The 12096-nt window shown below is 39.1% G+C and overlaps 2 protein-coding genes across 3 annotated transcripts in view; both read left to right on the forward strand.

The window, feature by feature from the left end:
- HSPA14 (heat shock protein family A (Hsp70) member 14) overlaps positions 1-12096 on the forward strand; it is a 28583-nt gene that overhangs the window by 1449 nt on the left and 15038 nt on the right. For both annotated transcript variants that reach the window (XM_045533804.1, XM_045533812.1), the window contains exons 3-7: positions 37-119; positions 9518-9566; positions 9701-9806; positions 10640-10730; positions 11829-11933. In XM_045533804.1, coding sequence (XP_045389760.1) covers positions 37-119; positions 9518-9566; positions 9701-9806; positions 10640-10730; positions 11829-11933 — 434 coding nt within the window. The remainder of the gene's footprint in view (positions 1-36; positions 120-9517; positions 9567-9700; positions 9807-10639; positions 10731-11828; positions 11934-12096) is intronic.
- LOC123625382 (zinc finger and SCAN domain containing 29) lies at positions 2275-6881 on the forward strand. Its single transcript, XM_045533825.1, has 2 exons — positions 2275-2981; positions 3503-6881. Exons 1-2 carry the CDS (start codon positions 2420-2422, stop codon positions 4024-4026), a joined length of 1086 nt encoding a protein of 361 aa, XP_045389781.1. The 5' UTR covers positions 2275-2419; the 3' UTR covers positions 4027-6881.

The following is a 12096-nucleotide window of genomic DNA, read 5'->3' on the forward strand; positions in this document are numbered from 1 at the left end:
ACATTACATGCATTGTAATATATTGCTCTTTTTCAGATTGTTGGACTGGCAGCAAAACAAAGTAGAATAAGAAATATTTCAAATACAGTAATGAAAGTAAAGCGGATCCTTGGCAGAAGGTATGGAACAAAATGATACTTTTAAATGTGGTAGTAAAAACATGTTCATAAATTCTAAGAATAATGTGAAATGAAACTTGGTAACACCATAGTTTGTTTTCTTTGGTTGCTTTTTATGACTGAGTCATTTCAGAGAGTACCCCAGTAGGCTGTTTCTTTTGATTATTATTATTGGATCTTCTAAAGGATGGAATTCACTCAGACATTTCTTGCTGACAGGTCTGTTAGTATTGATAAATGCCACCATTGATTTAATTTTAATAATTTGCGTCATTCCTAGGTAATAACTTTTCACATTTTCATATTTTTTTGACTGAGGGAAATTCAAGGATTTTGTGGGAATTTGAAGAGTTCTATGCACTGTGGTTGAATTTTGCAAAGCCTATTACAATTGGTTATAATTTATATAGATGCTTTTGATTTTCCTTAGGGTCTTTTGTGACACTTCCTGGGAAGTAACTTTTCCAGTTGGCTAACAAATGTAATCATTAGAGAAATAGCTTAATTAATGTCTTATGTAAGAATCAGGTCAATCATCTGTTGTAACTTTAATTAGAAGATTAAAGAGGCTTGCCTCTCCAGACTTCTGTCTCCTCAAATTATAGATTACAGTAATTAAGGGTTTTCATTTTCACTGCAGTAGTAATACTTGATAGAGTGTTTTTAAATTTTCAAAGTGCTTTCACATCTATTATTTTATTTAATTCTCTCAACATCCCTGTAAAATTGGTAGGATAGGTACTATTTCTCCCCATTTACAGATGAGAAAATCAAGGCACAGAGAAATGTGGCATTTCTAAAATAGTGAGGAGGAGTGAACTAGGTAAGATTGCAGTTCAGTTTTCCTAACCCTCAGCCCCAGTATCTTTTCTACTTTGTTTAGTGAGAAATTTAAATAGAAATTTCCTCACGTTGAATTTAGGATTTGGAGATTATAGATTAATATTTATTTTTTTATGTATATATTTTTTATCTCTCACCTATGTTAAATTGAGCTTGATATTAATTTTTTTCCTTAGGATATTTATGCACTATGCCAAAAACCATAGTGTTTTAGAATTCAATATTTTGTGACAATAGATATATTCCCATTCCTTTTGACTGTTGACAAACTCCGTACTAAGCACATTAAAAATAAGTTAGTAGGCAGGACCCAATGGGTCATGCCGATAGTTCCAGCTACGTGGGAGGCTAAGGCAGGAGGATTGCATGAGCCCAGGAGTTTGAGTAGGAGCTATGATTGCAGTGCACCCAGATTGGGCATCAGAATGAGACCTTGTCTCAAAAAAGTTGGTCAAATATTTTTAAATCATAAAGTCTGGAGTTTGGAGAGAAGGAAGCTGGAATCACTTAGTAGCCAGCAATGTGTCTGTTTTTTTAATTAAACTTTTTATTTTGAGATAATTGTAATCTTACATGCTGCTGTAAGAAATAATGCAGAGGTATCTGGTATATTACTGGGTTTACTACTTCCCAGTGATTACATCTTACAAACTATAGTACAGTATCACAAGCAGGATACTGACCTTGATATGTCCAGATATAGAACATTTCCATAGCAATGTTTTTCTGTTTTATGCTGCTGTTTGGGGGCAGATGGTTACAGTAATGATGTGGCTGTCTTTTGCCATTATTATGCAAAAAGTCTTATATTAGCAGAACAACTGAAGCTCAGTTTTCTAGCCCTAAAAGTTACCTCTTAGCAAAGGAGTAGAATAGTGACAGTCAGAGGGGTAACACAGCCACAGTGTGCTACTTATTTTGAGGTCAGTAAAGCATGAGCACCTTTCAGATTATTGCTACACCATGGTCCTTCTAGGGCTTCTCCAGAGTTAGCTTCCTCATGGTCCACGTTGCTGTGCCTCTCAGTCTATCCCACTTACCAGTCAATGGTGATTTTTACAGATTCATAGTTGTACCAGGTCTCAGCCTTAGAAGCATTTGGCCCTTTGTGGAGGAGCCAGTCCTTTTGTTACCCAGCCATTAAGCCCCTGGTCCAGTATCCACCCTGGGCAGACTCCCAACGTAGAGCTTTCTCAGTCTTGGCCTCATGCCTATTTATGACTTACTCACAGGTAGCACCACTTAACTTGCTGCCAAAATTATCCTTACACTATCCCTGTAACTCTCATTCCCCTGTGGCCTTCCAGCCAGAAATTCAGTCCTTGGACCTGGCTTCTCAGCAGTTGTCCCTGAGAGGGAAGAATCGGCTGGCTCCTGAGAACACACAGAGCTTCCCCACACCTTGAGATTTGCACCTTGCTGCACAGGAGCTTTCCAGCCTTCCTTCCCAGCGTACCATGGCCAGTACCAATAGCAGTGCGGGCATCCGGTGGTCCAGACAGGAGACACGAACCCTCCTCTCCATACTAGGCGAGGCAGAGTATATTCAGCGCCTCCAGACTGTGCATCATAATGCAGATGTCTATCAGGCTGTGTCTAAGCGAATGCAGCAGGAAGGCTTCCGCCGCACCGAACGTCAGTGCCGCTCCAAGTTTAAAGTTCTGAAGGCGTTATATTTAAAGGCCTACGTGGCCCATGCCACAAGTATGGGTGACCCGCCACACTGTCCATTTTATGATACGCTGGATCAGCTTCTCCGAAATCAGATAGTGACTGACCCAGACAACTTAATGGAGGATGCTGCTTGGGCCAAGCACTGTGATCAGACTTTAGTGGCCTCTGACACCCCAGGGGAAGAGGGAACCAGCATTCTGAAAGCAAAAAGGACTCAGGCAGCTGATCTTCAGCCTATCTTGAAAACAGTTAAGGAATCAGATGAGGATTGTCAGCTGAGAATCAGTGACCGGATACCCGAAACCAGTGACCTCGAGGACTCCTGGGATGAATCCCCGGGTGCAGGTAACTCCCAAGCATGTGAAGGATTGGGGTCCCCGAGGAGTCACTTGGTTCTAAACAGCAGTGTATATTTGGATAGTGCCCTCCTGAGCATATTCCCTACTTCTGCTACCCCTAATGCTCCCCCGCTTTTTAAACCTAATAGTAAGATAAAACCTCAAGGTTTTAAAAAGCTATGGCCCTAGGTAGGTAAGGTGTTAGAACTCTTCAAACCTAGAAATGCTCTTTAGAACCAAACTAGTTCTGGCATTATTTGTAATGGGTACTTAGGGATTTGTAGCTATACAGCAGGTTGGATAGCTACTTGGAAAGGGGTTGCAGAAGGCAAGGGGGAAGTTGTGGAGGTAAAATTAAACAGGCCAAAATGCCCACAGTAAAGAAATGAATTCTTCCCAATCCCTGGCGGAAAGGGACCTTTCCAGGAACTGCCATAGTTTTGTAATTGTCTCTCAACTCTGCTGCTGGCTGCAAGCATTCCCTTAGCAGGAATGTCCTCTTTGCAACATTGTTGCTTTGTTTTTCAGGGTGCTCTCAAGGGACCCCCACCTACAGCAACTCCCACAACCTTTTCAGAGGTGCAGTTGCTCCCTGTCAGAGCAGCCCCATGACCAGACTGGGTGTGTCCGGGGAGCCCAGTCCCTGCACCAGCACCAGCCGCAACACTCCTGGTGCAGCCTCCGCACCACGGCCTCCGGTCTCCTCTCCCAGAGTTGGTTTTGTTTCTGGTGGGGATAGGCCTTTGACCAGTGAGCCGCCTCCAAGGTGGGCAAGGCGAAGAAGGCGGTCAGTGGCCAGGACCATTGCAGCCGAGTTGGCAGAAAACAGGAGATTGGCACGAGAACTTTCAAAGCGTGAGGAAGAAAAACTGGACAGGCTGATTGCTATTGGTGAGGAGGCCAGTGCTCAGCAAGACACTGCCAATGAGCTCCGCAGGGACGCTGTCATCGCGGTCAGACGTTTGGCGACAGCGGTGGAAGAAGCAACTGGTGCTTTTCAGCTAGGCCTTGAAAAATTGCTTCAGAGGTTGATTTCAAACACCAAAAGCTAGGAACTGATTATAAGAGTTTATTTCCTAAACTGGTAGAAGTCTAGTTCCAATACTTGCTTTCTAGGACCCTGGCTCCTTTTCTGTGTCCTCAGAGAAAAAAGAGTGGATGAACCATTAATATGCAGAGTAGTAGGAATGTACTTTCTAGTACCTTTCCCCAAGATTCTCCACTAACTAAGAACTTTCAGAAATGCGAGGGGTAGCCTAATAAATAGAAAATGGATGGAGCCAAGTCCAAGAGAGCTAGTTCGACCTGGCTTTGTCTCTGATGTAAGGCAATTTAGTTTACCTCTCTACAACAGTTTTCCTCATTGTAAAATGGGGTTGATATTAACTCCTGCCCTGCCTACCTCACAGGGTTGTTGTGAGGGTCAAATGGCTAATAGATGTGAAAGAGTTTAAAAGTACTGTACACATTTAAGTTATTAATGCGTATGACCTGGGCTGCAGTAAGGCTAGGGTGAGGCATGTTAGTTTACGAGATACAGAAGTATGTCTGTGTACCATGACTTCATTGCTTGAATCTTTTTTCACTAGTTTAACTTGACTGCTTCATGGAGTTTGGAATCTTAATTTTTTAAACCCCTCTGTGGCTCATCAGGCTAGGATCAGCACAACATGTATTTGTACCTTTTATCTTGTACATTGTCACTGCTGTGTCTCTGACATACCTACTAGTAAGCAGTCAGACCATCTTTCCCTCCTTCATTTTACTAGTTCTTAGTCTCCTGTCAATGTAAGGATATAATTAAGAACTAACAGGGAGTCACAATAGTATGTTACGGTTCATATTGATAATTTTTGATATAATTAAATATTGGCTATTTTATAAAAAATGTAAGTAAATGCTTCACATTGCATAGTATTTGGGTCCCTTTATGTGCCTAAGTTACATCTTTAAATTTTGGTTGCCATTTGAGCATTGTGGAAACCATTCTGATTATTATATCAGTTTCCAATCTTTTAGCTAATTTCATTCTCTTCTGCTAGCTTTTTTTTGCCTAGTATGTTACAGAGGGAAAGCCCTAGAAAACTTCCCTTCTAAGGAACTTTCCAAGGTTACTTTTTCTCAAGTGTTGCAGACAAAAGTTCATGCAGTTAATGGCGTATGGTAGAAGAGAACAGCTTTATTTCCCCTTTAGCTTTGGAGACACTACAGGGTGGTGTGGATAAAGACTGCCTGGAATAGAGGACTCCTTTTAAGCACAAACCCTCAACAAATGCACCACTCACATCCCTTCCCTGACTTCTTTGGAAGAGATGAAGGTGATATGCCAAACTTCCACTTTACTTTAGAAGGGAAGCCAGTACTGGCCACATTAAACTAACGTAAAGCTTCTAGTGGTTTTCTTAGTACTTTCAGGAACTACTACAAATAGGAATCTTTGGGATTTATAAAGCTTCCTTACAGTCTAGAAGCTGGGGGCAGGGGAAGTAGGCATGTTGGGAGAGATGAGGTTTTTGTATTTTGCAGGCACGGGTGCTTAGCTAAATGCTGGAAGTGCAGATGGGTGGAGAAGTGGTCAAAACAACAGTGGGACCGTGCCCAGAACCATGAATAGAGGGCAGGCAGGCAGGCACGCCGCGTGATGAATGTGCAGTGGCCGGGGGAGGCAGCTGGAGTGGTGGAGTATGCTGGTATCTAGTTAGAACACCTGGATCCCAAACCTTTGCAGTTTGTTTGATCGGGCAAATCCCTTGCCCTTTGCATGCCTCGGTGTCTTCATCTCTAAATTGAGGGACTTGTACTAGGTGACTTTTTTCTAGTACCTTCCAGTTCTAAAAATCTTTTAAATAGCATAATTTAAAAAAAGGCAAAGTGGAAGTGAATTTAATTGTAATACTTTCAGTCATAGCAGCATATTAATGTATGTTTGAAATACTGGTAACAGTTGTAAGGTAGCATTCTATGGTACTAGTGTTTATTAATATGAACTTCTAAGCACCACACCGGACATACAGATTCCTTGCTTCTTTTAAAAGGGCATATATTATAGCGTTGAAATGGGTCCAGATACATACATTGTCTCAATTGTCTTAGGTCGTGCTATGGAAGGGTATGTGTCGCTTATAACTGGATAATACTATTGTAGATAGGCAGATTTTTCTGGAAAAACAGGGAAGTACTTGAAGGAGAGTTAGACCTGCACTATATAAACCTAATAATGGTAAGAAAGTACTTAGGCAGGAATTTCTTGGAGATGAGCGAAGTGCTGAAGAGTAGAAGTGGAGTTAAAGTTTGGAGGTAGTATTGTGAAAATCTCATGGGTAAAGTGACCTGAACATGGAAATAAAACTCAAAGGGAAGGTCCTGAAGAAGCAGGCAGAAAAATATGCTACAAATACTAAGGGGAGGGAAGTTGCAATACTGGGAGACAGCATGCAAGAAAGCAAGCCAGGAATCTGCTCATGCGCTAGGCCCAGCCATTACACCTGTACCTCCTTGGACAGCCTTTCCACCATTCTATAACTCAGGTTCCTTGTCTATAAAGTAGAAAACTCATAATCATTCTACCTACCTCACAGGGGTGTTGTGAGGATCAAAGGAACAGATGAATGTGAGGGTGCTTTTAGATGTGTAAAGTGCTGTCATGTAACGGTAGTAGGGAAGGAGACCCTAGAGCACGTGAGTGCTGTCTGCTGACCCAGCGGGGTGCTGACTGTAAGGGATGCCTGGGAAGGGGGAGGAAGAGAAAATAGCATTGCTGATAACGCTTGTAATACAGCAGTAGGATTAACTCTGCCTCCCAAAGACCATGATGTAAATGCGGTGCTGTGTATACCAACCCTCGATCACCTTTGTTTTATGTTCAGTAATTTAATCCTGGTGTGGACAAATAAAGTTTTTACTTGTATGTGCCTGTGGGTCAGTCCACTACTTTCTGATGATAGCTGTGATCCTTTGTCGCCTCCATTCTCTGCTTTCTACTTCTCTGGTAACTACTCTCCGGCATCTAGCCTGTATGTGGCCCTAAGAGCTACATGTGCTTTCTGTCCTCAGATAAGAGAGACTTCTTTGCGTGGCAGTTCAGAAGTAATTTGCCATTTCTAATAGTTGTATGAGTTCCATAAAATATCCTTCCTGGCAAATTATCTTGTCCGAGTAGTAGGTAACCTAACACATAATAGGATAAATTATCTTGGTTGACTTAAATTCTATTTTAAAGAAAACAGAACCAGGAAGTGTCATGCTGGAATTATATTAGGCCATTAAATATGAAATGTTCAATTTTGAATGGAAAGTGTAATTTATTATGTCTCAAACAAGAACAAGCAGTACGCTCAAAGTGTGCGCCTAAACTATCGACACAATTTTGCCACCTTAACAGTAGCTTGTTCATGTCAGCAGCAGAGAAGCCGAGAGGGCGAGTGGTGATGAAATTGTGAAAGATGTTTTCCACAGCTTATTGACAACTGATTTTTCCTTGGAAGAAGCAGTCCAAAGCCTGGAAGAAGTAGTCAGTTGGTGTAAGGTCTGGTGAATACGCTGGATGACAGAGAGTTTCCAAGTCCAGCCTATAGTTTAAGCAGCATTGTTTGTTCGACATGGGGTTGAGCGTTGTCTTGTAAGAGGATTGTCCTGTCTCTCTTGACCAATCTTGGCTGCTTAATTGCAAGCATTACTCCTTTCATCCAAATGGTTGTAGTAGACATCCACTGTAATCAATGAACCAGGTTTCATGAAGCTGTAGTGGATGATACCAGCGCTGGACCACCATGCAGACACCATTAACTTTTTCTGATGAATATTTAGTTTTGGACTGTGTTTTGGCACTTCGTCTTTATCAAACCATTGTGCTGAACACTTGTGATTGTCAAAAAGAATCCATTTTTCATCACACATAATACGGTGTAGAAATGGTTTGCCTTTATGTAGTGACAGCAAAGAAAGGCGAGATTCGAGACAATGTCTCTTCTGGTGCTCGCTTCATTCCATGTGGAACCCATCTATCCAGCTGCTTTACCTTGCTGATTTGTTTCAAATGGTCCAAGATTGTTGGAATGGTAAGGTCGGACCTTGCTGCTAATTCACACGTAGCTTGATGGATTTACTTCCACTACAGCTTTCAGTTCATCATTATCCCCCTTGTTCTCAGGCCGCCCACGTGACTCATTTTCAAGACTAAAATCACCAGAACAGGACTTCTCAAACCATTGATGTGCTGTGCGTTCATTAGCCGCATCCTTCCCAAACACTTTGTCGATATTTTGAGTTGTCTGCACTGTATTGGTTCCATACAGAAACTCATATTCAAAAATAACACAAATTTTTGACTTACAGTTTCACAAAAATTGCTGTAAAAAAAATCTGAAAGATGATCACAAGCCAAATGACATGTTTGCGAGACGGAGGATGTACCTTCACAATAAAAAATAAAACTAGAAGTGTCAAAGTGAAATGTCAGAGATAACAACTGTCAAACTTGAAGGTCCTCAGATGTCCTGTAACCCTTCAGCAGTTAGCCGTCAGCTCCTTACTGAACCTTTAAGGTGGTCTCCAAGTAGAACAGTCACAGCTCTTTGGAAGAAGGGTTTAGTTTTAGTGGAAGTGTACTGTCTATTTCATCTTAATTTTTAGATGAAATTAAGCCAAGGGTCAGATTTCTATTCCTGCTCAAAAGGCAGAAGCACTGTGATCATTGACAGTGTGAGTGGGAGGCAGGATGGCAAAGTGTAAACAATAGTAGCCTGATAGAGAAGACCTGGCCTCAAGTACTGGCTCTGCCTCTTAAGAGCTTATGAGTCATTGCGCCTCTCTGAACCTGTTTCAATCCAAAATAATACCTGCCAAACATGCCCCACTTAGGTGTTGTGAGGATAAAGTGAAATAATATATGTGAAAACATTTCATAGCCTGCATAAATTACTATTTCCAATTTTAGCAACATAGTACCCATTGTTTTAATTTTCCCATTGCCATATACATTTATTTATTACTTTGGGATATTATAAATCTATATATATGAATATCTATAGGACTCTGCACATTTCCATATACAACATTTATATGTTCACTCCGTCTTCTGGTTTTTGGTGTTGATTTATATCTGGAAACCAGGCAACAAAGATGGTCTTAGCTATTTTGGTTTGTCCTTGGTTATCTCCTTTTGTCCTTTTCATCTCAGTGGTTGGGGTCTTCAGGATCATAGGTGTGAAAGAATATGACATAAAATTAATTATATCATGAAAAGCCACCCCAAAATGTGTAGTTATCTGTTAATAGCAAGGTCAGAACAAGAAAGAACTATTTACTTTCAAATTCAAAGATTAGTGCTTTAGTAGAATTACTATAATGTAGTTCTCCCTTTCTCAATGAAAATACTCCATTTCTATATCCTGTAAATATTTTAAGACTGTTACTATTATGCAGCTTAATAATTTTATTTATATTTTAATATTCCAGTGATATTGAAAACTACAGTCTTTAAACCTTATATATCTACACTACTGATTTTAATACTTAGCTATCTTTATCTTTCTTTATGAACAGTTCTGATGATCCACAAGCTCAGAAATACATCACGGAAAGTAAATGTTTGGTGAGTATGGTTCTATTATTGCTTCCCTGTCACACAAAGTAACTGCCAAGGTCATGGCATATAATATTGATTTGAAACTTTGAGTTTTTATTAAAATTATTTCTTATTGAGCACAATTATTATTCCTTTTATAGGTCATTGAAAAAAATGGGAAATTACGATACGAAATAGATACTGGAGAAGAAACAAAATTTGTTAACCCAGAAGATGTTGCCAGACTGATATTTAGTAAAATGAAAGGTATAGAGCAAAAGAGATAACAATTTTCATGGCCTTTTGAAAGTTGACCTTAAAAAAAAAGTTAGAGGTATTTTTAGATCTTGGGAGAAGCAGAGTGATTGAGTGGATTTGCAGTAAAGAGACCCTAAACTGTAGACATAGTTTGGGCACTAATTGGCTGTGCCCTTGATTAAGTAACACCCCTTCCCTGACTTTAATTGCTCTATAAGTAATATAAATGGAATGGGCATTTTCAGATTAGCATTTTCAAAACTTTTTAAGATTCAGTGGCCAAATAAGCTTGGTGAATACTGAATATTATATCTCTCTTCAACATTGACCATGCACTCTCAACAGTAATTTAGGCAGATTAAGTAGGTCTGATTTTTATCACCACTTCAGGCAAAGGCTCTCCTCTGAGCAGTATCCTGTTGAACAATTTGGGAAATTCTGGAGTAGATTATTTATAAGGCTCACTTCAGCTCTGCAATGATGCTATGAACCTGTGGGATGGAAGGCAGGCTTTTAATGTATTGAACTAACCTTATTATGATGTGTCTTCACACTGATGCATTAGAAGATCATTCTTTATGGAACCAATCTGATTTGGAAGATGGCTGAAACTTTGAAGCCTAAGAGCCAGGCTTTTTGGAAAGTACCTAGTTCTATGTCCATAAGCTTTAACCAAAACCACAGGAAGTACTGCATGATTTAAGATTGCAGAGAAGAAAATTGACAGGGTGGGGCAATTTTTTTAGTAAGAAGATCTTTGTCATAAATTAATAAACATCAGGAAGTATCACTTGACATTTTTTTCTGTCATCAGAATTAATCTTATATTTTTTAATATACAGAAACGGCACATTCTGTCTTGGGCTCAGATGCAAATGATGTAGTTATTACTGTCCCATTTGATTTTGGAGAAAAGCAGAAAAAGGCTCTTGGGTAAGTATAATATGGGGTCTATCTTATTGGCTTAAAGGAAATACAAATTTCACAATATTACTGTGTAGTAAAAGATAAGATTATATTTGAAAATATCTTAGGCAATAAAATTATATTTGTAAATAGCTTAGCAAGGTAATGATCATTAACATTCCCTTTATGAACAGCTAAGAGAATGTAAAATTAGATGTGGTGTACCCTCTTAGCTGTTTTGATTGGAAACATTTTTCATTTCCAGGTTAAATTGTTATTAATTAATTACTTTGCCTTAGTTTCCTATAATTAATGTTTAAATGGGAATTACAGAAGAATGTGCAATTTTAGAAAATATTTGTGATTATTTCTTCATCTTAGATCTTAACATCTAAACAAAAAAGTTGCCCTTAGTTTTTACACATCATTATGCAAATGTAATTGGTAAACAAGCATGTCTTTGCTGAATAGAGTTCTATTCTATATGGAGCTTTGGCAAATATTGAAGTTGCTTCTATGGTGGAGAATTGCCTTATTTACTTATAAAAACTGTGACCCTACATTAAAGCAATTTTCAAATGTTTTATGAGTTTGTCTTAATCTCTTTCTGAAGTTTATAAGCATAGGCATTTTCTTTTTCACTCAACAAATGTTTATTGATTACTGTTTAAGCCATATTATATTGAGCGTTGAGTATGTAGATATAAATAAGACATGATTTCTGACCTCACAGAATTATGTGATAAAGTGTGATAGTGTCTTAAATGGGGAAATTCTGGATGGCATGAAGGCTTTGAGAGCCCAGAAAGACTGCCCAGAGAAAGTGAACTTCTTTTTTTTAGCATGGGCATTTTTGAGAGCTTTATTTTCCTTATTCAATATAAGCACATATTTTCGTTGTCAAGAAAATGGGCTCTGAACATTATAATTTTAAACAGAAAGTGAACTCTTATTAATAAGTCACATCCATTTCTGTGTTCTATTTTCTTCTAAAGATCATTGCACTTCATGTTCTACTTGTGAAATCTTATTTGCTGTTGCATGAAATCTTTAGCAGGGCATTTCTAAAAATGTAGTATTGAATATGTTGTGATATTAAATTCATTGAAAGCAAATTGTTCACAGAGACGCAGCAGGAGCTGCTGGATTTAATGTTTTGCGATTAATCCATGAACCATCCGCAGCTCTTCTAGCTTATGGAATTGGACAAGACTCCCCTACTGGAAAAAGGTAAAAACCATATTTGCAGTTTTAAGTTTTTTTTAGTGCAGAGAACATTTTAGATTATAGCAGTTATATCAATAAGGATTGTTATATAATGTAGTGGCTCCCAAGCCTCATACATAGAAGGATATTGAAACTCTTATCTAGAGGTTTTCAAATATTAGTAGTT

The sequence above is a fragment of the Lemur catta genome, chromosome 1, assembly GCF_020740605.2.
Source record: "Lemur catta isolate mLemCat1 chromosome 1, mLemCat1.pri, whole genome shotgun sequence".
In the NCBI taxonomy this organism is placed as follows: Eukaryota; Metazoa; Chordata; class Mammalia; order Primates; family Lemuridae; genus Lemur; species Lemur catta.

What these genes read in the sequence shown, in the direction of transcription:
- LOC123625382 (XM_045533825.1), top strand. Translation starts at nt 2,420, where the DNA reads ATGGCCAGTACCAATAGCAGTGCGGGCATCCGGTGGTCCAGACAGGAG. An exon ending in GGATGAATCCCCGGGTGCAG is followed by an intron (nt 2,982 to 3,502) that starts GTAACTCCCAAG and finishes TTTGTTTTTCAG; the next exon opens with GGTGCTCTCAAGGGACCCCC.